The 24,723-nt window shown below is 49.5% G+C and overlaps 1 protein-coding gene across 1 annotated transcript in view; it reads right to left on the bottom strand.

Moving 5' to 3' along the window:
• The window catches only part of LOC110511233 (inner nuclear membrane protein Man1), a 34,831-nt gene extending 10,342 nt beyond the window's left edge, over positions 1-24,489 (bottom strand). Inside the window, exons 1-6 of the mRNA XM_036956679.1 lie at positions 22,914-24,489; positions 15,151-15,191; positions 11,616-11,685; positions 7,351-7,510; positions 6,501-6,646; positions 1,784-1,988 (exon numbers count right to left, since the gene is read on the bottom strand). Of these exons, the coding sequence (XP_036812574.1) occupies positions 1,784-1,988; positions 6,501-6,646; positions 7,351-7,510; positions 11,616-11,685; positions 15,151-15,191; positions 22,914-24,450 (2,159 nt within the window). The 5' untranslated portion in view covers positions 24,451-24,489. The remainder of the gene's footprint in view (positions 1-1,783; positions 1,989-6,500; positions 6,647-7,350; positions 7,511-11,615; positions 11,686-15,150; positions 15,192-22,913) is intronic.
• Positions 24,490-24,723: the final 234 nt, after the last annotated feature.

The following is a 24,723-nucleotide window of genomic DNA, read 5'->3' as shown; positions in this document are numbered from 1 at the left end:
CTACTGAGTTCAATACATTTAGTTGATTCCCTACTGAGTTCAATACATTTAGTTGATTCCCTACTGAGTTCAATACATTTAGTTGATTCCCTAATGAGTTCCATACATTTAGTTGATTCCCTACTGAGTTCAATACATTTAGTTGATTCCCTACTGAGTTCCATACATTTAGTTGATTCCCTACTGAGTTCAATACATTTAGTTGATTCCCTAATGAGTTCCATACATTTAGTTGATTCCCTACTGAGTTCAATACATTTAGTTGATTCCCTACTGAGTTCCATACATTTAGTTGATTCCCTACTGAGTTCCATACATTTAGTTGATTCCCTACTGAGTTCCATACATTTAGTTGATTCCCTACTGAGTTCCATACATTTAGTTGATTCCCTACTGAGAACGATACATTTAGTTGATTCCCTACTGAGTTCAATACATTTAGTTGATTCCCTACTGAGAACGATACATTTAGTTGATTACCTACTGAGTTCAATACATCTAGTTGATTCCCTACTGAGATCAATACATTTAGTTGATTCCCTACTGAGATCAATACATTTAGTTGATTCCCTACTGAGAACGATACATTTAGTTGATTACCTACTGAGTTCAATACATCTAGTTGATTCCCTACTGAGATCAATACATTTAGTTGATTCCCTACTGAGTTCAATGCATTTAGTTGATTCCCTACTGAGTTCCATACATTTAGTTGATTACCTACTGAGTTCAATACATCTAGTTGATTCCCTACTGAGATCAATACATTTAGTTGATTCCCTACTGAGTTCAATACATTTAGTTGATTCCCTACTGAGTTCAATGCATTTAGTTGATTCCCTACTGAGAACGATACATTTAGTTGATTCCCTACTGAGTTCAATACATTTAGTTGATTCCCTACTGAGTTCAATACATTTAGTTGATTCCCTACTGAGTTCAATGCATTTAGTTGATTCCCTACTGAGAACGATACATTTAGTTGATTCCCTACTGAGTTCAATACATTTAGTTGATTCCCTACTAAAGTTCAATAGATTGTTGAATATTGTTGAATTCAATTTTAATGTCTGGATTCCAACTTCTCCACAACGCAGATTTTATATGGCCCTAGTGCTGGAACTGACCTGGGGTTGGACCAGGGAGTCTCTGACGTGAGGGATGGGCAGGTAGGAGGTTAGTACTGACCTGTCCTGGGGTTGGACCAGGAAGTCTCTGACGTGAGGAATGGGCAGGTAGGAGGATAGTACTCACCTGTCCTGGGGTTGGACCAGGAAGTCTCTGACGTGAGGGATGGGCAGGTAGGAGGTTAGTACTCACCTGTCCTGGGGTTGGACCAGGGAGTCTCTGACGTGAGGGATGGGCAGGTAGGAGGTTAGTACTGACCTGTCCTGGGGCTGAACCAGGGAGTCTCTGACGTGAGGAATGGGCAGGTAGGAGGATAGTACTGACCTGTCCCTGGGGTTGGACCAGGGAGTCTCTGACGTGAGGAATGGGCAGGTAGGAGGTTAGTACTGACCTGTCCTGGGGTTGGACCAGGGAGTCTCTGACGTGAGGGATGGGCAGGTAGGAGGATAGTACTCACCTGTCCTGGGGTTGGACCAGGGAGTCTCTGACGTGAGGGATGGGCAGGTAGGAGGTTAGTACTCACCTGTCCTGGGGCTGAACCAGGGAGTCTCTGACGTGAGGGATGGGCAGGTAGGAGGTTAGTACTCACCTGTCCTGGGGTTGAACCAGGGAGTCTCTGACGTGAGAGATGGGCAGGTAGGAGGTTAGTACTGACCTGTCCTGGGGCTGAACCAGGGAGTCTCTGACGTGAGGGATGGGCAGGTAGGGCTGGAGGTCATTGTTCTCCTGACACGATGCGTTGTGGATCCTCAGAACACCTATGATTCTTTCCACCATGTCATACATCTGCCGGGTCTCCTCTTCCTCTCTCCTCCAACGATACTTCATGTAGTAGAATACAGCCCACACCAGACCAATCACTAGAGAGAGAGAGAGGAGGTTAGATTAGATACTTCATATAGTAGAATACAGCCCACACCAGACCAATCACTAGAGAGAGAGAGAGGAGGTTAGATTAGATACTTCATATAGTAGAATACAGCCCACACCAGACCAATCACTAGAGAGAGAGAGAGGAGGTTAGATTAGATACTTCATATAGTAGAATACAGCCCAAACCAGACCAATCACTAGAGAGAGAAGGTTAGATTAGATACTTCATATAGTAGAATACACCTCATACCAGACCAATCACTAGAGAGAGAAGGTTAGATTAGATACTTCATATAGTAGAATACAGCCCACACCAGACCAATCACTAGAGAGAGAAGGTTAGATTAGATACTTCATATAGTAGAATACAGCCCACACCAGACCAATCACTAGAGAGAGGAGGTTAGATTAGATACTTCATATAGTAGAATACACCTCACACCAGACCAATCACTAGAGAGAGAAGGTTAGATTAGATACTTCATATAGTAGAATACAGCCCACACCAGACCAATCACTAGAGAGAGAAGGTTAGATTAGATACTTCATATAGTAGAATACAGCCCACACCAGACCAATCACTAGAGAGAGAAGGTTAGATTAGATACTTCATATAGTAGAATACAGCCCACACCAGACCAATCACTAGAGAGAGAGAGGTTAGATTAGATACTTCATGTAGTAGAATACAGCCCACACCAGACCAATCACTAGAGAGAGAGAGGTTAGATTAGATACTTCATATAGTAGAATACAGCCCACACCAGACCAATCACTAGAGAGAGAAGGTTAGATTAGATACTTCATATAGTAGAATACAGCCCACACCAGACCAATCACTAGAGAGAGAGAGGTTAGATTAGATACTTCATATAGTAGAATACAGCCCACACCAGACCAATCACTAGAGAGAGAGAGAGGAGGTTAGATTAGATACTTCATATAGTAGAATACAGCCCACACCAGACCAATCACTAGAGAGAGAGGAGGTTAGATTAGATACTTCATATAGTAGAATACAGCCCAAACCAGACCAATCACTAGAGAGAGAGAGGTTAGATTAGATACTTCATGTAGTAGAATACAGCCCACACCAGACCAATCACTAGAGAGAGAGAGGTTAGATTAGATACTTCATATAGTAGAATACAGCCCACACCAGACCAATCACTAGAGAGAGAGAGGTTAGATTAGATACTTCATATAGTAGAATACAGCCCACACCAGACCAATCACTAGAGAGAGAGAGGTTAGATTAGATACTTCATATAGTAGAATACAGCCCACACCAGACCAATCACTAGAGAGAGAAGGTTAGATTAGATACTTCATATAGTAGAATACAGCCCACACCAGACCAATCACTAGAGAGAGAGAGGTTAGATTAGATACTTCATGTAGTAGAATACAGCCCACACCAGACCAATCACTAGAGAGAGAAGGTTAGATTAGATACTTCATATAGTAGAATACAGCCCACACCAGACCAATCACTAGAGAGAGAAGGTTAGATTAGATACTTCATGTAGTAGAATACAGCCCACACCAGACCAATCACTAGAGAGAGAGAGGTTAGATTAGATACTTCATATAGTAGAATACAGCCCACACCAGACCAATCACTAGAGAGAGAAGGTTAGATTAGATACTTCATATAGTAGAATACAGCCCACACCAGACCAATCACTAGAGAGAGAGAGGTTAGATTAGATACTTCATATAGTAGAATACAGCCCACACCAGACCAATCACTAGAGAGAGAGAGAGGAGGTTAGATTAGATACTTCATATAGTAGAATACAGCCCACACCAGACCAATCACTAGAGAGAGAGGAGGTTAGATTAGATACTTCATATAGTAGAATACAGCCCAAACCAGACCAATCACTAGAGAGAGGAGGTTAGATTAGATACTTCATGTAGTAGAATACAGCCCACACCAGACCAATCACTAGAGAGAGAGAGAGGAGGTTAGATTAGATACTTCATATAGTAGAATACAGCCCAAACCAGACCAATCACTAGAGAGAGAAGGTTAGATTAGATACTTCATATAGTAGAATACAGCCCACACCAGACCAATCACTAGAGAGAGAGAGGTTAGATTAGATACTTCATATAGTAGAATACAGCCCAAACCAGACCAATCACTAGAGAGAGGAGGTTAGATTAGATACTTCATATAGTAGAATACAGCCCAAACCAGACCAATCACTAGAGAGAGAGAGGTTAGATTAGATACTTCATATAGTAGAATACAGCCCACACCAGACCAATCACTAGAGAGAGAGAAGGTTAGATTAGATACTTCATATAGTAGAATACAGCCCACACCAGACCAATCACTAGAGAGAGAGAGGTTAGATTAGATACTTCATATAGTAGAATACAGCCCACACCAGACCAATCACTAGAGAGAGAGAGGTTAGATTAGATACTTCATATAGTAGAATACAGCCCAAACCAGACCAATCACTAGAGAGAGAAGGTTAGATTAGATACTTCATATAGTAGAATACAGCCCACACCAGACCAATCACTAGAGAGAGAGAGGTTAGATTAGATACTTCATATAGTAGAATACAGCCCACACCAGACCAATCACTAGAGAGAGAGAGGTTAGATTAGATACTTCATATAGTAGAATACAGCCCAAACCAGACCAATCACTAGAGAGAGAAGGTTAGATTAGATACTTCATATAGTAGAATACAGCCCACACCAGACCAATCACTAGAGAGAGAGAGGTTAGATTAGATACTTCATATAGTAGAATACAGCCCACACCAGACCAATCACTAGAGAGAGAGAGGTTAGATTAGATACTTCATATAGTAGAATACAGCCCACACCAGACCAATCACTAGAGAGAGAAGGTTAGATTAGATACTTCATATAGTAGAATACACCCCACACCAGACCAATCACTAGAGAGAGAGAGGTTAGATTAGATACTTCATATAGTAGAATACAGCCCACACCAGACCAATCACTAGAGAGAGAGAGAGAGAGAGGTTAGATTAGATACTTCATATAGTAGAATACAGCCCACACCAGACCAATCACTAGAGAGAGAAGGTTAGATTAGATACTTCATATAGTAGAATACAGCCCACACCAGACCAATCACTAGAGAGAGAGAGGTTAGATTAGATACTTCATATAGTAGAATACAGCCCACACCAGACCAATCACTAGAGAGAGAGAGAGAGAGAGGTTAGATTAGATACTTCATATAGTAGAATACAGCCCACACCAGACCAATCACTAGAGAGAGAAGGTTAGATTAGATACTTCATATAGTAGAATACAGCCCACACCAGACCAATCACTAGAGAGAGAAGGTTAGATTAGATACTTCATATAGTAGAATACAGCCCACACCAGACCAATCACTAGAGAGAGAAGGTTAGATTAGATACTTCATATAGTAGAATACACCTCACACAGGAGGCCTGTTAGGACGAGCAGCACCCTGTGGATGACTGTAAAGAGGAGGAGGCCTGTTAGGATGAGCAGCACCCTGTGGATGACTGTAAAGAGGAGGAGGCCTGTTAGGACGAGCAGCACCCTGTGGATGACTGTAAAGAGGAGGAGGCCTGTTAGGACGAGCAGCACCCTGTGGATGACTGTAAAGAGGAGGAGGCCTGTTAGGACGAGCAGCACCCTGTGGATGACTGTAAAGAGGAGGAGGCCTGTTAGGACGAGCAGCACCCTGTGGATGACTGTAAAGAGGAGGAGGCCTGTTAGGACGAGCAGCACCCTGTGGATGACTGTAAAGAGGAGGAGGCCTGTTAGGATGAGCAGCACCCTGTGGATGACTGTAAAGAGGAGAGAAGACATGTCTAACCTGTTAGGATGAGCAGCACCCTGTGGATGACTGTAAAGAGGAGATAAGACATGTCTAACCTGTTAGGATGAGCAGCACCCTGTGGATGACTGTAAAGAGAAGAGAAGACATGTCTAACCTGTTAGGATGAGCAGCACCCTGTGGATGACTGTAAAGAGGAGAGAAGACATGTCTAACCTGTTAGGATGAGCAGCACCCTGTGGATGACTGTAAAGAGGAGAGAAGACATGTCTAACCTGTTAGGATGAGCAGCACCCTGTGGATGACTGTAAAGAGGAGAGAAGACATGTCTAACCTGTTAGGATGAGCAGCACCCTGTGGATGACTGTAAAGAGGAGAGAAGACATGTCTAACCTGTTAGGATGAGCAGCACCCTGTGGATGACTGTAAAGAGGAGAGAAGACATGTCTAACCTGTTAGGATGAGCAGCACCCTGTGGATGACTGTAAAGAGGAGAGAAGACATGTCTAACCTGTTAGGATGAGCAGCACCCTGTGGATGACTGTAAAGAGGAGAGAAGACATGTCTAACCTGTTAGGATGAGCAGCACCCTGTGGATGACTGTAAAGAGGAGAGAAGACATGTCTAACCTGTTAGGATGAGCAGCACCCTGTGGATGACTGTAAAGAGGAGAGAAGACATGTCTAACCTGTTAGGATGAGCAGCACCCTGTGGATGACTGTGAAAAAGGCTCTTCTGAAGCGGCAGGAGAAGGACATCTTGGGGTGGGTCGACTCCAGACGAGTCACCTCACTCACATCCGCTACTGCCTCCTCTGGGTTATCCCCGATCAGCCTGGGAGAGGAGGAGGGGGAGAGAAGGAGTGAGGGAGAGGAGGGAGAGGAGGGGGAGAGAAGAGAGGAGGGGGAGAAAGAAAGGGGGGAGGAGGGAGAGAAGAGAGGAGAGAAGAGAGCGAAAGGAAGGGGGGAGGAGAAGAGGGCGAAAGGAAATGGGAGGAGGGAGAGAAGAGAGGAGGGAGAGAAGAGAGCGAAAGGAAGGGGGAGGAGGGAGAGAAGAGAGGGAGAGAAGAGGGGGAGAGAAGAGAGCGAAAGGAAGGGGGAGGAGGGAGATAAGAGAGGGAGAGAAGAGAGGGAGAGAAGAGGGGGAGAGAAGAGAGCGAAAGGAAGGGGGAGGAGGGAGATAGGAGGGGGGAGATAGGAGGGGGAGAAGGGAGAGAGGAGAGAGAGAGGATGTTCCATTAGTATGAGAATACATCATAGGGGTTGATAACAGGGTTAGGCACCAAACACAAGAACACAGACAAACAGGGAGGGACCACCCAAACAGGGAGGGACCACCCAAACAGGGAGGGACCACCCAAACAGGGAGGGACCACCCAAACAGGGAGGGACCACCCAAACAGGGAGGGACCACCCAAACAGGGAGGGACCACGTGTCCGATATGAAATGCCCGTTTCTGTTTCCTGCCGCGTGTCCTAATGCCCACGACCCGATATGCTCTCCTCTTCAGAGAATCTTAGAAGAGAAACCATATTTACCGTATGCCAACGTCCTCCCCCGTCCGTATGATCCACTCCAGAGCGAGGAGAACCCAGTGACGGTACTGTTCATTCTGCTGCAGGAGATAGTCAGAGGCTTCCTTCAGAGACAGACTCCTGTTGGCCTGATGCTGCTCCGGGGCGGTACAGTCATGTTGGCCTGATGGGGACAACATTAACGTGAGCTTCAGATAAACCACTTATTATTAGACGGGCGGAGACAGACAGACAGATGGGGGGCGGAGACAGACAGGCAGATGGGCGGGAGGAGACAGACAGGCAGACGGGCGGGAGGAGACAGACAGGCAGACGGGCGGGAGGAGACAGACAGGCAGATGGGCGGGAGGAGACAGACAGGCAGATGGGCGGGAGGAGACAGACAGGCAGATGGGCGGGAGGAGACAGACAGGCAGACGGGCGGGAGGAGACAGACAGGCAGACAGGCGGGCGGAGACAGACAGACAGGCGGACAGACACCTCATTTCAACAGTAATCCACTGAGGTAAGATTTCAAACTATCCTTGAGCAGTTTGTGTCATCATTACAGCTAAAACAAATGTGTTTGTCATCAGACAACACCCACTGAGTGGACCAAACATTAAGAACACCTTCCTAATATGGAGTTAAACCCCACCCCCTTTTCCCTCAGAACAGCCTCAATTCGTCAGGGACTCTACAAGGTGTTGAAAGCGTTCCACAGGGATGCTGGCCCATGTTGACTCTAATGATTCTCATATTTGCTTCTCGAGGCGGCAGGTAGCCTAGCGGTTAGAGGCAGGTGGCCTAGCGGTTAGAGGCAGGTGGCCTAGCGGTTAGAGGCAGGTGGTCTAGCGGTTAGAGGCAGGTGGCCTAGCGGATAGAGGCAGGTGGCCTAGCGGATAGAGGCAGGTGGCCTAGCGGTTAGAGGCAGGTGGCCTAGCGGTTAGAGGCAGGTGGCCTAGCGGTTAGAGGCAGGTGGCCTAGCGGTTAGAGGCAGGTGGCCTAGCGGTTAGAGGCAGGTGGCCTAGCGGTTAGAGGCAGGTGGCCTAGCGGTTAGAGGCAGGTGGCCTAGCGGTTAGAGGCAGGTGGCCTAGCGGTTAGAGGCAGGTAGCCTTGTGGTTAGAGGCAGGTAGCCTTGTGGTTAGAGGCAGGTAGCCTAGTGGTTAGAGGCAGGGTAGCCTAGTGGTTAGAGGCAGGGTAGCCTAGTGGTTAGAGGCAGGTAGCCTAGTGGTTAGAGCGTTGGACTAGTAACTGAAAGGTTGCTAGATCGAATCCCCGAGCTGACAAGGTAAAAAAATCTGTCCTTCTGCCCCCTGAACCCACTGTTCCTAGACCAGTTAACCCACTGTTCCTAGACCAGTTAACCCCACTGTTCCTAGACCAGTTAACCCCACTGTTCCTAGACCAGTTAACCCCACTGTTCCTAGACCAGTTAACCCCACTGTTCCTAGACCAGTTAACCCCACTGTTCCTAGACCAGTTAACCCCACTGTTCCTAGACCAGTTAACCCCACTGTTCCTAGACCAGTTAACCCCACTGTTCCTAGACCAGTTAACCCCACTGTTCCTAGACCAGTTAACCCACTGTTCCTAGACCAGTTAACCCACTGTTCCTAGACCAGTTAACCCACTGTGACCAGTTAACCCACTGTTCCTAGACCAGTTAACCCACTGTTCCTAGACCAGTTAACCCACTGTTCCTAGACCAGTTAAACCACTGTTCCTAGACCAGTTAACCCACTGTTCCTAGACCAGTTAACCCACTGTTCCTAGACCAGTTAACCCACTGTTCCTAGACCAGTTAACCCACTGTTCCTAGACCAGTTAACCCACTGTTCCTAGACCAGTTAACCCACTGTTCCTAGACCAGTTAACCCACTGTTCCTAGACCAGTTAACCCACTGTTCCTAGACCAGTTAACCCACTGTTCCTAGACCAGTTAACCCACTGTTCCTAGACCAGTTAACCCACTGTTCCTAGACCAGTTAACCCACTGTTCCTAGACCAGTTAACCCACTGTTCCTAGACCAGTTAACCCACTGTTCCTAGACCAGTTAACCCAGTGTTCCTAGACCAGTTAACCCAGTGTTCCTAGACCAGTTAACCCAGTGTTCCTAGACCAGTTAACCCACTGTTCCTAGGCCAGTTAACCCACTGTTCCTAGGCCAGTTAACCCACTGTTCCTAGACCAGTTAACCCACTGTTCCTAGACCAGTTAACCCACTGTTCCTAGACCAGTTAACCCACTGTTCCTAGACCAGTTAACCCACTGTTCCTAGACCAGTTAACCCACTGTTCCTAGACCAGTTAACCCACTGTTCCTAGACCAGTTAACCCACTGTTCCTAGACCAGTTAACCCACTGTTCCTAGACCAGTTAACCCACTGTTCCTAGACCAGTTAATCCACTGTTCCTAGACCAGTTAATCCACTGTTCCTAGACCAGTTAACCCACTGTTCCTAGACCAGTTAATCCACTGTTCCTAGGCCGTAATTGAAAATAAGAATTTGTTTCTTAAACTGACTTGCCTCGTTAAATAAAGATAAAATAAAACATTTGTGTCAAGTTGGCAGGATGTCCTTTTGTGTGGTGGATCATTCTTGATACACACGGGAAAACGGTTGAGCGTGGAAAAGCCCAGCAGCGTTGCAGTTCTTGACACAAACCGGGGGCCTATTCACAATCCATGTCTCAACTGTCTCAAAGCCTAAAGATCCTTCTTTAACCCGTCTCCTCCCTTTCATCTAGAACAGATTGAAGTGGATCTAATAAGGGATCACTTTCACCTGGTCGGTCGGTCATGGAAAGAGTTTTGAACACTGTGTATACACCCTGAGGTCAGAGGTCGAAGGTGAAAACAACACATTCTAGCTAATTAAGCATAGCACACAGCCAAGGCTGTAGGATGGAAGAGTCTCAATCAAATGTATTTATAAAGCCATTTATACATCAGCTGATATCTCAAAGTGCTGTACAGAAACCCAGCCTAAAACCCCCAAACAGCAAGCAATGCAGGTGTAGAAGCACGGTGGCTAGGAAAAACTCCCTAGAAAAGCCAAAACCTAGGAAGAAACCTAGAGAGGAACCAGGCTCTGAGGGGTGGCCAGTCCTCTTCTGGCTGTACCTGGTGGAGATTAGAAACCTAGAGAGGAACCAGGCTCTGAGAGGAGGCCAGTCCTCTTCTGCCTGTACCAGGTAGAGATTAGAAACCTAGAGAGGAACCAGGCTATGAGGGGTGGCCAGTCCTCTTCTGGCTGTACCAGGTGGAGATTATAAACCTAGAGAGAGGAACCAGGCTCTGAGAGGAGGCCAGTCCCCTTCTGGCTGTGCCAGGTGGAGATTATAAACCTAGAGAGGAACCGGGCTCTGAGAGGAGGCCAGTCCTCTTCTAGCTGTACCAGGTGGAGATTATAAACCTAGAGAGGAACCAGGCTCTGAGAGGAGGCCAGTCCTCTTCTGGCTGTACCAGGTGGAGATTATAAACCTAGAGAGGAACCGGGCTCTGAGAGGAGGCCAGTCCTCTTCTAGCTGTACCAGGTGGAGATTATAAACCTAGAGAGGAACCAGGCTCTGAGAGGAGGCCAGTCCTCTTCTGGCTGTACCAGGTGGAGATTATAAACCTAGAGAGGAACCGGGCTCTGAGAGGAGGCCAGTCCTCTTCTAGCTGTACCAGGTGGAGATTATTAAACCTAGAGAGGAACCGGGCTCTGAGAGGAGGCCAGTCCTCTTCTAGCTGTACCAGGTGGAGATTATAAACCTAGAGAGAGGAACCAGGCTCTGAGAGGAGGCCAGTCCTCTTCTGGCTGTGCCAGGTGGAGATTATAAACCTAGAGAGGAACCAGGCTCTGAGGGGTGGCCAGTCCTCTTCTAGCTGTACCAGGTGGAGATTATAAACCTAGAGAGAGGAACCAGGCTCTGAGAGGAGGCCAGTCCTCTTCTGGCTGTACCAGGTGGAGATTATAAACCTAGAGAGAGGAACCAGGCTCTGAGAGGAGGCCAGTCCTCTTCTGGCTGTGCCAGGTGGAGATTATAAACCTAGAGAGGAACCAGGCTCTGAGGGGTGGCCAGTCCTCTTCTGGCTGTACCAGGTGGAGATTAGAAACCTAGAGAGGAACCAGGCTCTGAGAGGAGGCCAGTCCTCTTCTGGCTGTGCCAGGTGGAGATTATAAACCTAGAGAGGAACCAGGCTCTGAGAGGAGGCCAGTCCTCTTCTAGCTGTACCAGGTGGAGATTATAAACCTAGAGAGAGGAAGCCAGTCCTCTTCAGATCCTTTCTTAAAACATACCAGCAATATGAGCCAGGTGGTCGTGAAGGTTGAGGAGGAGTTTCAGAATGGTGTCCTTCTCCGTCTTGTCCTGAAATCCAGAAAACATCAAGTCAATATTTTAGTTTCAGTATAACAGACGTCTGTCAATACAACATGTAGAGCTAAAACGCATATTTAATTTATTTATTTAATTCATTTAAATGTACCACAGATAATGAAATGTTCTCCAGGTAAATGCTCATGTGTGGCAGAATAAAATATATTGTTTCATGTAGACTACTATATATAATCTATACATCTTTCAGTCCTTTACGTTACAATACAATCCCAGCCCCTCGTAGGAGGGAGGAGGGCCTGGTGTCTTTTGGGAGGCCGTCATTATAAATAAGAATGTATTCTGAACTGACTTGTCTAGTTAAATAAAAACGTTAAATTAAATACAAATAAACAATATGACTGTGTTTGCTAGTAGGGCCTCAAACAAACGTTTTGGTCAACCAGTCTCTGTGGCGGGTAGATTAAAAAAATATATATATCTACCAGCCAAAATTACACAAAAAAACCCCAGGTAAGCTTTAAAGTTAATTAAAAAATATATATATATATATATTACTAATCAATAATTTAATGAAATATTTTGTGACTTTACTAAAATATGTAAATATGTAACCTGCCCCTTTTTAAAGGGTGGGAGGTTACCGCGGTAACCTCGTGTTATGTTTGTTGCCAGGGAGACAGAGAGTCTGACGAGCAGCCGCCGTCACCTTGTCTTGAAACTCAAAACGTAGAGAAAAAAAGACAACCTAAGCTTGTGAACAAAATAAAAACGTAAAAACAGACAAGAAATACGAGAACAAAAGTCTGACTTTTAAATAAGACTTTAATTTTCAAGTCAATTTGACCCGAGTGCTACTGCAGCTTTATTTACCAATAAAATGACATATTTGACCATTTCTATTGTTTGCACTGTGAAGTCCTGACCCACCTGCCCAACGTGGCTGGTGGAAGAGACGCCTTCTTCCCCGCCAACGCCAAACGCCAAAACCTAATCGATAATGTCTCTCCGCAGAACGCAGTAACTACACGACACACCCCCACTACGCCTCACTTATTAAAACGCTGAGGCTACTATAGCTCCGCCTCTGGCCCACACTCCAGCACAGCAGGTGGCGCTAACGCAACAACATTAGATGCAAACCGATCGAAAAAGAGAAACCACAGAAGGAGGCTGCTAACAAGAGCTAGGCGAGGGGGACACCGGGAACACAGGGTCCTTCGACCCCAGCCAGCCGAGCACCACTTTCCCACAGTTCTGTTTACTTTTATGGGTTGGAAATTCAACAACCAAAAGAGGCACTCGCACACCTGAGCAATCTTTTTTTTGCAGGTGCCTGGTAACAGTTGAACAAGATGACGGAATAAGGAAACAGGACACAGCTCTTATATCACTGATCTTTAATAAGCTTTACGTACGAGCTGTGTGCGGTTTCTTTCGACTTTAACGGGTTGGGGAGTCGCTAGCTAGTGTCGCCAGCCCGACTCTTTAACGGGTTGGGGAGTCGCTAGCTGGTGTCGCCAGCCCGACTCTTTAACGGGTTGGGGAGTCGCTAGCTAGTGTCGCCAGCCTGACTCTTTAACGGGTTGGGGAGTCGCTAGCTAGTGTCGCCAGCCCGACTCTTTAACGGGTTGGGGAGTCGCTAGCTAGTGTCGCCAGCCTGACTCTTTAACGGGTTGGGGAGTCGCTAGCTAGTGTCGCCAGCCCGACTCTTTAACGGGTTGGGGAGTCGCTAGCTAGTGTCGCCAGCCCGACTCTTTAACGGGTTGGGGAGTCGCTAGCTAGTGTCGCCAGCCCGACTCTTTAACGGGTTGGGGAGTCGCTAGCTAGTGTCGCCAGCCCGACTCTTTAACGGGTTGGGGAGTCGCTAGCTAGTGTCGCCAGCCCGACTCTTTAACGGGTTGGGGAGTCGCTAGCTAGTGTCGCCAGCCCGACTCTTTAACGGGTTGGGGAGTCGCTAGCTAGTGTCGCCAGCCCGACTCTTTAACGGGTTGGGGAGTCGCTAGCTAGTGTCGCCAGCCCGACTCTTTAACGGGTTGGGGAGTCGCTAGCTAGTGTCGCCAGCCCGACTCTTTAACGGGTTGGGGAGTCGCTAGCTAGTGTCGCCAGCCCGACTCTTTAACGGGTTGGGGAGTCGCTAGCTAGTGTCGCCAGCCCGACTCTTTAACGGGTTGGGGAGTCGCTAGCTAGTGTCGCCAGCCTGACTCTTTAACGGGTTGGGGAGTCGCTAGCTAGTGTCGCCAGCCCGACTCTTGCGTGGCCCTACCGGGTAGTGATTACTCTCGTCGTAATGTTAAAATAACTAGGGGGAAAGCAGTGCTCCCGCAGGCAGGGGAGAAGGACAGTGTCCTAGCTAGCTAGCTAGGAGCCTCAATGTCAGTGGGCACGGCATGTAGTGGGAGGGAGCGCGGTGTAGTGGGAGGGGGGGGCCGTGTAGTGGGAGGGGGGGGCCGTGTAGTGGGAGGGGGGGCCGTGTAGTGGGAGGGGGGGGGCCGTGTAGTGGGAGGGGGGGGGGCCGTGTAGTGGGAGGGGGGAGCCGTGTAGTGGGAGGGGGGGGGCGTGTAGTGGGAGGGGGGGGGCCGTGTAGTGGGAGGGGGGGGCCGTGTAGTGGGAGGGGGGACCGTGTAGTGGGGGGGGGGGGGGGGGGGGGGGCGTGTAGTGGGAGGGGGGACCGTGCAGTGGGAGGGGGGACCGTGTAGTGGGAGGGGGGAGCCGTGTAGTGGGAGAGGGGAGCCGTGTAGTGGGAGGGGGGAGCCGTGTAGTGGGAGAGGGGAGCCGTGTAGTGGGAGGGGGGAGCCGTGTAGTGGGAGGAGGGAGCCGTGTAGTGGGAGGGGGGAGCCGTGTAGTGGGAGGGGGGGGGACCGTGTAGTGGGAGGGGGGGACCGTGTAGTGGGAGGGGGGGGGGCGTGTAGTGGGAGGCCGTGTAGTGGAAGGGGGGGGTGTGTAGTGGAAGGGAGAGCCGCGTAGTGGGAGGGGGGGACCGTGTAGTGGGAGGGGGGGACCGTGTAGTGGGAGGCCGTGTATTGGGAGGCCGTGTAGTGGGAGGCTGTGTAGTGGGAGGCCGTGTAGTGGGAGGGGGGGACCGTGTAGGTGGGAGGCCGTGTAGTGGGAGGGGAGGACCGTGTAGTGGGAGGGGAGGACCGTGTAGTGGGAGGGGAGGACCGTGTAGTGGGAGGGGAGGACCGTGTAGTGGGAGGGGGGGACCGTGTAGTGGGAGGGGGAGGCCGTGTAGTGGGAGGCCGTGTAGTGGGGGGGGGGGGGGGCCGTGTAGTGGGAGGCCGTGTAGTGGGAGGGAGCGCCGTGTAGTGGGAGGGGGGGGACCGTGTGGTGGGAGGGGGGGACCGTGTAGTGGGAGGGAGCGCCGTGTAGTGCACCGTTTTGTAAGGGCCCAGAATGCAGTGGGCGGTCTGCAGATGTTCATGTTCGGTCCTGATTGCTAGACTGCGACACAAACTCGGCCTTTAGACTAGGGCCAAAATTATAAGAAAATATACTTACATAAGAACTGTCAAACTCGCTGCCAAACGGGTGGTTCTTAACTGAGGAAAGAACAAAAATACAGACATTATCATCCAACCACGCCCCTTTCATCCAACCACGCCCCTTTCATCCAACCACGCCCCTTTCATCCAACATTTGAAACACGGGGGACAATAATGACAGACAGTAAATGAATACATCACAGAAATATGGTCTTTCAAAACCCTAGCGTAGGCCGTCATTGTAAATAAGAATTTGTTCTTAACTGGCTTGCCTAGTTAAATTAAGGTTAAATAAAAAATAAAGAGTGAGGGTTGAGGAGAGAGGAGAGAGAGAAGAGCAGACATCAACAGTGAGGGTTGAGGAGAGAGAGAAGAGCAGACATCAACAGTGAGGGTTGAGGAGAGAGAGAAGAGCAGACATCAACAGTGAGGGTTGAGGAGAGAGAGAAGAGCAGACATCACAGTGAGGGTTGAGGAGAGAGAGAAGAGCAGACATCAACAGTGAGGGTTGAGGAGAGAGAGAAGAGCAGACATCACAGTGAGGGTTGAGGAGAGAGAGAAGAGCAGACATCACAGTGAGGGTTGAGGAGAGAGAGAAGAGCAGACATCACAGTGAGGGTTGAGGAGAGAGAGAAGAGCAGACATCACAGTGAGGGTTGAGGAGAGAGAAGAGCAGACATCACAGTGAGGGTTGAGGAGAGAGAGAAGAGCAGACATCACAGTGAGGGTTGAGGAGAGAGAGAAGAGCAGACATCAACAGTGAGGGTTGAGGAGAGAGAGAAGAGCAGACATCAACAGTGAGGGTTGAGGAGAGAGAGAAGAGCAGACATCAACAGTGAGGGTTGAGGAGAAAGAGGAGAGCAGACATCAACAGTGAGGTTTGAGGAGAGAGAGAAGAGCGAAGAGCAGACGGTCAACAGTGAGGGTTGAGGAGAGAGAAGAGCAGACATTACAGTGAGGGTTGAGGAGAGAGAGAAGAGCAGACATCACAGTGAGGGTTGAGGAGAGAGAGAAGAGCAGACATCACAGTCAGGGTTGAGGAGAGAGAGAGGAGCAGACATCACAGTGAGGGTTGAGGAGAGAGAGAAGAGCAGACATCACAGTGAGGATTGAGGAGAGAGAAGAGCAGACATCACAGTGAGGGTTGAGGAGCGAGAAGAGGAGACATCACAGTGAGGGTTGAGGAGAGAGAAGAGCAGACGGTCAACAGTGAGGGTTGAGGAGCGAGAAGAGGAGACATCACAGTGAGGGTTGAGGAGAGAAAGAAGAGCAGACATCACAGTGAGGGTTGAGGAGAGAGAAGAGCAGACGGTCAACAGTGAGGGTTGAGGAGCGAGAAGAGGAGACATCACAGTGAGGGTTGAGGAGAGAGAGAAGAGCAGACATCACAGTGGGGATTGAGGAGAGAGAGAAGAGCAGACATCACAGTGAGGATTAAGGAGAGAGAGAAGAGCAGACATCACAGTGAGGGTTGAGGAGCGAGCAGACGGTTGTGTCACACGTGAGTCACTGTCTGAACACGAGGCTGAATGCAGACCAACATTAGCAGGGCTGTGGTGAGCTAGTGAGTGTGAGCATTGTGTACACACACACACACACACACACACACACACACAGAGGATGAGCTGCATGCTCGGCACACAGCCACACACCTATTATCTTAAAACATTCATTAAAGTAGTGGGTGTTACGTTAATACCATCTACGATTAACACATTAACAACGTTACAGACGGTAGCCAATGGGGTCTGTCCAAAACGGCCCTCTATTCCCTACCGTAGCGCACTACTTGGAGAACAGGGCCCTATATGACTCATACCGAAATTCATATGATTCATGCATGAGTTCGACCCATTTAATTTCAAATGGGGTCAACTGAGAGCTCTGGGCGTCTGCAGTTCAAACACCATTTCGCAATGTGCATTGTTTTTATATCTAATTTGCTTGGCAGTGCCCTTCACTCTGTGGATGATTTGCATGGCTTACAATACAGTCATCAGCCGACTACCAGCAGCAGCCTGATCCGGTCTGCTGAAGTGAAGGGCTTCTATTTATCAGCCTAGCTAGTGTCTCATCCAACAGGGACAGGAGCTGGAGGAACCTAGCTAGTGTCTCATCCAACAGGGACAGGAGCTGGAGGAACCTAGCTAGTGTCTCATCCAACAGGTACAGGAGCTGGAGGAACCTAGCTAGTGTCTCATCCAACAGGAACAGGAGCTGGAGGAACCTAGCTAGTGTCTCATCCAACAGGGACAGGAGCTGGAGGAACCTAGCTAGTGTCTCATCCAACAGGTACAGGAGCTGGAGGAACCTAGCTAGTGTCTCATCCAACAGGTACAGGAGCTGGAGGAACCTAGCTAGTGTCTCATCCAACAGGGACAGGAGCTGGAGGAACCTAGCTAGTGTCTCATCCAACAGGTACAGGAGCTGGAGGAACCTAGCTAGTGTCTCATCCAACAGGTACAGGAGCTGGAGGAACCTAGCTAGTGTCTCATCCAACAGGTACAGGAGCTGGAGGAACCTAGCTAGTGTCTCATCCAACAGGTACAGGAGCTGGAGGAACCTAGCTAGTGTCTCATCCAACAGGTACAGGAGCTGGAGGAACCTAGCTAGTGTCTCATCCAACAGGTACAGGAGGAACCTAGCTAGTGTCTCATCCAACAGGTACAGGAGGAACCTAGCTAGTGTCTCATCCAACAGGGACAGGAGGAACCTAGCTAGTGTCTCATCCAACAGGGACAGGAGCTGGAGGAACCTAGCTAGTGTCTCATCCAACAGGGACAGGAGCTGGAGGAAGCTAGCTAGTGTCTCATCCAACAGGGACAGGAGCTGGAGGAACCTAGCTAGTGTCTCATCCAACAGGTACAGGAGCTGGAGGAACCTAGCTAGTGTCTCATCCAACAGGGACAGGAGCTGGAGGAACCTAGCTAGTGTCTCATCCAACAGGAACAGGAGCTGAAACAACCTAGCTAGTGTCTAATCCAACAGGAACAGGAGCTGGAGGAACCTAGCTAGTGTCTCATCCAACAGGGACAGGAGGAACCTAGCTAGTGTCTCATCCAACAGGTACAGGAGCTGGAGGAACCTAGCTAGTGTCTCATCCAACAGGGACAGAGGGAGCTGGAGCAACCTAGCTAGTGTCTAATCCAACAGGGACAGGAGCTGGAGCAACCTAGCTAGTGTCTAATCCAACAGGAACAGGAGCTGCAGCAACCTAGCTAGTGTCTAATCCAACAGGAACAGGAGCTGGAGCAACCTAGCTAGTGTCTAATCCAACAGGGACAGGAGCTGGAGGAACCTAGCTAGTGTCTCATCCAACAGGAACAGGAGCTGGAGGAACCTAGCTAGTGTCTAATCCAACAGGGACAGGAGCTGGAGGAACCTAGCTAGTGTCTCATCCAACAGGAACAGGAGCTGGAGCAACCTAGCTAGTGTCTAATCCAACAGGAACAGGAGCTGGAGCAACCTAGCTAGTGTCTCATCCAACAGGAACAGGAGCTGGAGGAACCTAGCTAGTGTCTAATCCAACAGGACCAGAGGGAGCTGGAGCAACCTAGCTAGTGTCTAATCCAACAGGGACAGAGGGAGCTGGAGGAACCTAGCTAGTGTCTAATCCAACAGGACCAGAGGGAGCTGGAGCAACCTAGCTAGTGTCTAATCCAACAGGGACAGAGGGAGCTGGAGGAACCTAGCTAGTGTCTACCGCCTGCTGCACCTACTAACAGAGCAGTAAGTGTGGTTGGGGTGTGTGTGTGTCCTAGACAGGGGAAATCATTGGTCACTCTGTACTTCCTGCTCTGCTCCTCATCTGCATCTCAAATGTACATTTTACAGACGCTATTATCCAGAGAGACTTACAGTAGTGAGTCATTTAGCTGATTCTCTTATCCAGAGAGACTTACAGTAGTGAGTCATTTAGCTGATTCTCTTATCCAGAGAGACTTACAGTAGTGAGTCATTTAACAGACGCTCTTATCCAGAGAGACTTACAGTAGTGAGTAATTTAGCTGATTCTCTTATCCAGAGAGACTTACAGTAGTGAGTCATTTAGCTGATTCTCTTATCCAGAGAGACTTACAGTAGTGAGTCATTTAGCTGATTCTCTTATCCAGAGAGACTTACAGTAGTGAGTCATTTAGCTGATTCTCTTATCCAGAGAGACTTACAGTAGTGAGTCATTTAGCTGATTCTCTTATCCAGAGAGACTTACAGTAGTGAGTAATTTAGCTGATTCTCTTATCCAGAGAGACTTACAGTAGTGAGTCATTTAGCTGATTCTCTTATCCAGAGAGACTTACAGGAGCAATTAGGGTTAAATGACTTGCTCAAGGGCACAGACAGATTTTTCCACCTAGTTGGCTTGGGAATTCGAACCAGCGACCTTTCGCTTACTGGCCCAATGCTCTTAACCGCTAGGCTACCTGCCGCTGGCACCCGATTCCCTCTCCCCCCCGGCCTGCCCCAGTCTCCGGTCTCCTCTACCCCCCCGGCCTGCCCCAGTCTCCTCTCACCCCCGGCCTGCCCCAGTCTCTTCTCCCCCCCGGCCTGCCCCAGTCTCCTCTCCCCCCCCGGCCTGCCCCAGTCTCTTCTCCCACCCGGCCTGCCCCAGTCTCCTCTCCCCCCCCGGCCTGCCCCAGTCTCTTCTCCCACCCGGCCTACCCCAGTCTCTTCTCCCCCCCCGGCCTGCCCCAGTCTCCTCTCCCCCCCCGGCCTGCCCCAGTCTCCTCTCCCCCCCCGGCCTGCCCCAGTCTCCTCTCCCCCCCCGGCCTGCCCCAGTCTCTTCTCCCCCCCCGGCCTGCCCCAGTCTCTTCTCCCCCCCCGGCCTGCCCCAGTCTCCTCTCCCCCCCCGGCCTGCCCCAGTCTCCTCTCCCCCCCGGCCTGCCCCAGTCTCCGGTCTCCTCTCCCCACCCGGTCTGCCCCAGTCTCCTCTCCCCCCCCGGCCTGCCCCAGTCTCTTCCCCCCCCCCGGCCTGCCCCAGTCTCTTCCCCCCCCCCCCGGCCTGCCCCAGTCTCTTCCCCCCCCCCGGCCTGCCCCAGTCTCTTCTACCCCCCCGGCCTGCCCCAGTCTCCTCTCCCCCCCAGGCCTGCCCCAGTCTCCTCTCCCCCCCGGCCTGCCCCAGTCTCCTCTCCCCCCCCGGCCTGCCCCAGTCTCCTCTCCCCCCCGGCCTGCCCCAGTCTCCTCTCCCCCCCGGCCTGCCCCAGTCTCCTCTCCCCCCCCGGCCTGCCCCAGTCTCTTCTCCCCCCCCGGCCTGCCCCAGTCTCCTCTCCCCCCCGGCCTGCCCCAGTCTCCTCTCCCCCCCGGCCTGCCCCAGTCTCCTCTCCCCCCCCGGCCTGCCCCAGTCTCTTCCCCCCCCCCCCCCCCCCCCGGCCTGCCCCAGTCTCTTCTCCCCCCCCGGCCTGCCCCAGTCTCCTCTCCCCCCCAGGCCTGCCCCAGTCTCCTCTCCCCCCCGGCCTGCCCCAGTCTCCTCCCCCCCCCCCGGCCTGCCCCAGTCTCCTCTCCCCCCCCCGGCCTGCCCCAGTCTCTGCTGTGACCTAACACCACCACTGTCTGTCTCAGACACCGCCAATTATTCAACACTTCCTCACTTGCCCTCCCCACATGAAATGCTTCCTATACAGAGAGCTGGTAGTGAAAGGTTGAATTATAATGAATGAAAACCTGTAGGCACGAATTTGTCTAAAATACACAATGGTTGGCGGGTACATATATACGCATGTACTGAGAAACTAACTGCACTGTAAAATGCTGCTGAATGGGATCATTGAATATTTCATGTGTTTTGTGGCTTTGACAGCACTCACTGGTGCAGTTGTGAGGTAGCATAAGGCATCTTACCTGCTGATTTGGCTAATGCTAGTCATTTGCTTAGGTCTATAGGTTTAATAGCTCACTGTAAATACTACAGTATCTGTATTAAAAGGCTTTAATTGAGTCATTTCTATGAGCATACTCTGAAACACACACACAGTGGGGTTGAACGGGCTAGTAGGCCGATAGTTCGCTACGGAAGCCAACGGATGGAGGTAGCTGTCTCTGCTGACAGATGGAGGTAGCTGTCTATGCTGACAGATGGAGGTAGCTGTCTATGCTGACAGATGGAGGTAGCTGTCTATGCTGACAGATGGAGGTAGCTGTCTCTGCTGACAGATGGAGGTAGCTGTCTATGCTGACAGATGGAGGTAGCTGTCTATGCTGACAGGTGGAGGTAGCTGTAGACGACACAACAACTGCTAAGCCCACTTATTTACACACCAAACGAGTCCTGTGAAATCATTGTTTTTTTTAGGCCTAAACGTTTAGGTTCCCTGCAGCGATTTTCTGCTAAGAGGCAAATAACTGATTTTGATGTCAGACAACGAGTGACTCTGTGCAGAATACAACAAACAAACAAACAAACACATAATGTACTGTAGTGTTTGTTATCTTTGAGAAATCATTTCTGGAGTGTCTATGTTTTTACATATCTTCTTATTGTCTCCTCGCTGAATTAAAAATGTATCAATTTCAAAATATGTGAGTAGCAATTAAAAACTTCTGTTAGATTGTTTTCATATTACAATGTCCATTGCACAAAGCCTATGTGTAAAGCAGTATCTAGACAGCCAGTCACTAATAATCCTATGTATAAAGCAGTATCTAGACAGCCAGTCACTAATAATCCTATGTATAAAGCAGTATCTAGACAGCCAGTCACTAATCATCCTATGTGTAAAGCAGTATCTAGACAGCCAGTCACTAATAATCCTATGTATAAAGCAGTATCTAGACAGCCAGTCACTAATAATCCTATGTGTAAAGCAGTATCTAGACAGCCAGTCACTAATAATCCTATGTGTAAAGCAGTATCTAGACAGCCAGTCACTAATAATCCTATGTGTAAAGCAGTATCTAGACAGCCAGTCACTAATAATCCTATGTGTAAAGCAGTATCTAGACAGCCAGTCACTAATAATCCTATGTGTAAAGCAGTATCTAGACAGCCAGTCACTAATAATCCTATGTAGAAAGCAGTATCTAGACAGCCAGTCACTAATAATCCTATGTGTAAAGCAGTATCTAGACAGCCAGTCACTAATAATCCTATGTGTAAAGCAGTATCTAGACAGCCAGTCACTAATAATCCTATGTATAAAGCAGTATCTAGACAGCCAGTCACTAATAATCCTATGTGTAAAGCAGTATCTAGACAGCCAGTCACTAATAATCCTATGTGTAAAGCAGTATCTAGACAGCCAGTCACTAATAATCCTATGTGTAAAGCAGTATCTAGACAGCCAGTCACTAATAATCCTATGTGTAAAGCAGTATCTAGACAGCCAGTCACTAATAATCCTATGTAGAAAGCAGTATCTAGACAGCCAGTCACTAATAATCCTATGTGTAAAGCAGTATCTAGACAGCCAGTCACTAATAATCCTATGTGTAAAGCAGTATCTAGACAGCCAGTCACTAATAATCCTATGTATAAAGCAGTATCTAGACAGCCAGTCACTAATAATCCTATGTGTAAAGCAGTATCTAGACAGCCAGTCACTAATAATCCTATGTGTAAAGCAGTATCTAGACAGTCAGTCACTAATATCACAAAATACCTGGGCTGGTTATCAATCCGTTTTAAATATTGATATTATACTGCAATTTGGAAGCAAACTGAAGCTTTAAATAATGCTACAATTGAACAGTAAACCTAACCACAGAATGATGGATTGGATTGAGAGACAAAACACTACTAGCTAGGCTATGTTTAGGAAGTTACAGTTTACTGGGCTGGATACTTACCGACAACATCGACCTCAGAGGCTCCAGACCCCCTCATCCGGAGATACATGAGGCCGAGCAGGAGGAAGAACAGGCAGGCGGCCATGAGCAGGAACATGGACAGGTAGTGGGCACTGAACCCCCAACCACCGGTGGACGACCCCACCTCCTCCCGCTTGAATTGCTGGAGCAGCTCATCCTCCGGTACCGTGTGCTTCTGCTTGAGACTCGACTGGCTGTAGGCATGGTTGGGACCGCTATGATTTGAATGGTTGGGTCGGTAAGTAGCGGATAGACTGTTGTAGTTGGAGAATCGCGGTCTCAGGCCGATGTTGAATCGGCTGCTGCTGCTGGTGGCGCCATCCCCGCTGTCGATGTGGTTTTTGTTGTAGGCGGAGGACGGGGAATTGTTGCCGCTGCTTTCCCCGGGGCTGCCGCGGTCGCTCTCCCCCATCAAAGCCGACACGTAGATGGTCCCCCTGGGGCAATGGCGTCGCAGCAAGCTCCCGCTCAGGGACGATTCGCCGGGGCCTCGTTTCTTTCCCTCTTCCTCCTCCTCCTCCTCTTCCTCCTCCCCCCGGCCTCCCATCATGTCTAGTCGACTCCTACTAGCGCCAGGCGTGTCGTTTAGCCTGATTGCCATGCCGCCAGTGGTTTCCTGTCCGCTCTCTGACCCCCTGGCACTTCTGTAGGGCGACGGCTTGGAGGAGTGACTCCGTCTGGAGTAGTGTTCCTGTGTACGCCGGTCTCGTTGACGGTCCTGCCCAGATATTATCCCCCCTTCTTCCTCTTCCTCCGAATCTGAGTAATCACCGACTTTCTTACTACTGGCGTTCAGTGAGTAAGACGCCCTGTTCCCATTCAGAGACCGACTGTCTCTCTCCGTCTCCCCTTGAAAATCGTCGTCTTCTTCGGGCTCTTCGTCGTAACACTTCACTTCCGCGGCCCGCGAGACCTCGAGGCTCGATTTTCCCCGGTCCACCCAACTGAGAGAACCGGTTCCGCTTCTCCTCCCCTCCAGCAGCCCGGCGGGAGAGGAGTTGTTACTGCTGGTACTCACAGCGACTCCCAGGCTCTTCCGAGTGGCGGTAGCAGCTCCCGTTGTAGGCCTGATCGGTTGTTGTTGATACGCGGAACCTCGGTCTCTCCTACCGCTGTGGTTCGCTCCTCGTTTTTTCTTCGGGTCCTCTACGTCCGATTCGTCCGAACTAAAACCCAATACGAACTTCCCCGCTCCACCAGTTCGCTTTTCGTTCAGGACCGGTCGACCACCGGGGCTCCGGGGCGTGACGTCACGGCTAGCTGGCCTGGCTCCGCATCCCGAAGCTCCCGCCGCTGTGTAGCTGCCGTTACCACCGCTACTACTGTTGTTGTTGATACTGCCGCTGTTTCGGTTTTTCCCCGCTCTGGTTCCTCCTTTCTGTTGTTGTTCCTCACGTAGTTTCTTTAGTTTTTTCAAATAAACCGGTCTCGTATTCTCGGAGACCGGGCCTGGAGTGAATCCAAAGCTCTTTAACTCAGAGAAAAGCTCATCGTCCGTTAGCTGCGCCGTCGCCATCTTTACTCGGAGGGGGGGGAAAAAACTCAAAGCTGTAACGGAAGTGACGAACTCATAGTTAAAAAATCAAAATAAAACCGTATCCTGAGTCAGTCAGCTGTCTACAGGCAGGGGGCAGGCGTCTCAATGACCTGCTATAAGAACAGTCACGTATAAAATAGTAGGTTATATCTAGTGTCTGACAGAGTTGTAAAATGGGTCGTTTTATAAACACATTGTTTTATTGATTTTGGAGGTTTACCTCGTATTGGAGGCTAAAGGTTGATCCAATCA

Source organism: Oncorhynchus mykiss, chromosome 21, assembly GCF_013265735.2.
Source record: "Oncorhynchus mykiss isolate Arlee chromosome 21, USDA_OmykA_1.1, whole genome shotgun sequence".
In the NCBI taxonomy this organism is placed as follows: domain Eukaryota; kingdom Metazoa; phylum Chordata; class Actinopteri; order Salmoniformes; family Salmonidae; genus Oncorhynchus; species Oncorhynchus mykiss.
Note: the sequence above shows the minus strand (reverse complement) of the source record. Positions and strands in the feature narration are given on the sequence as shown.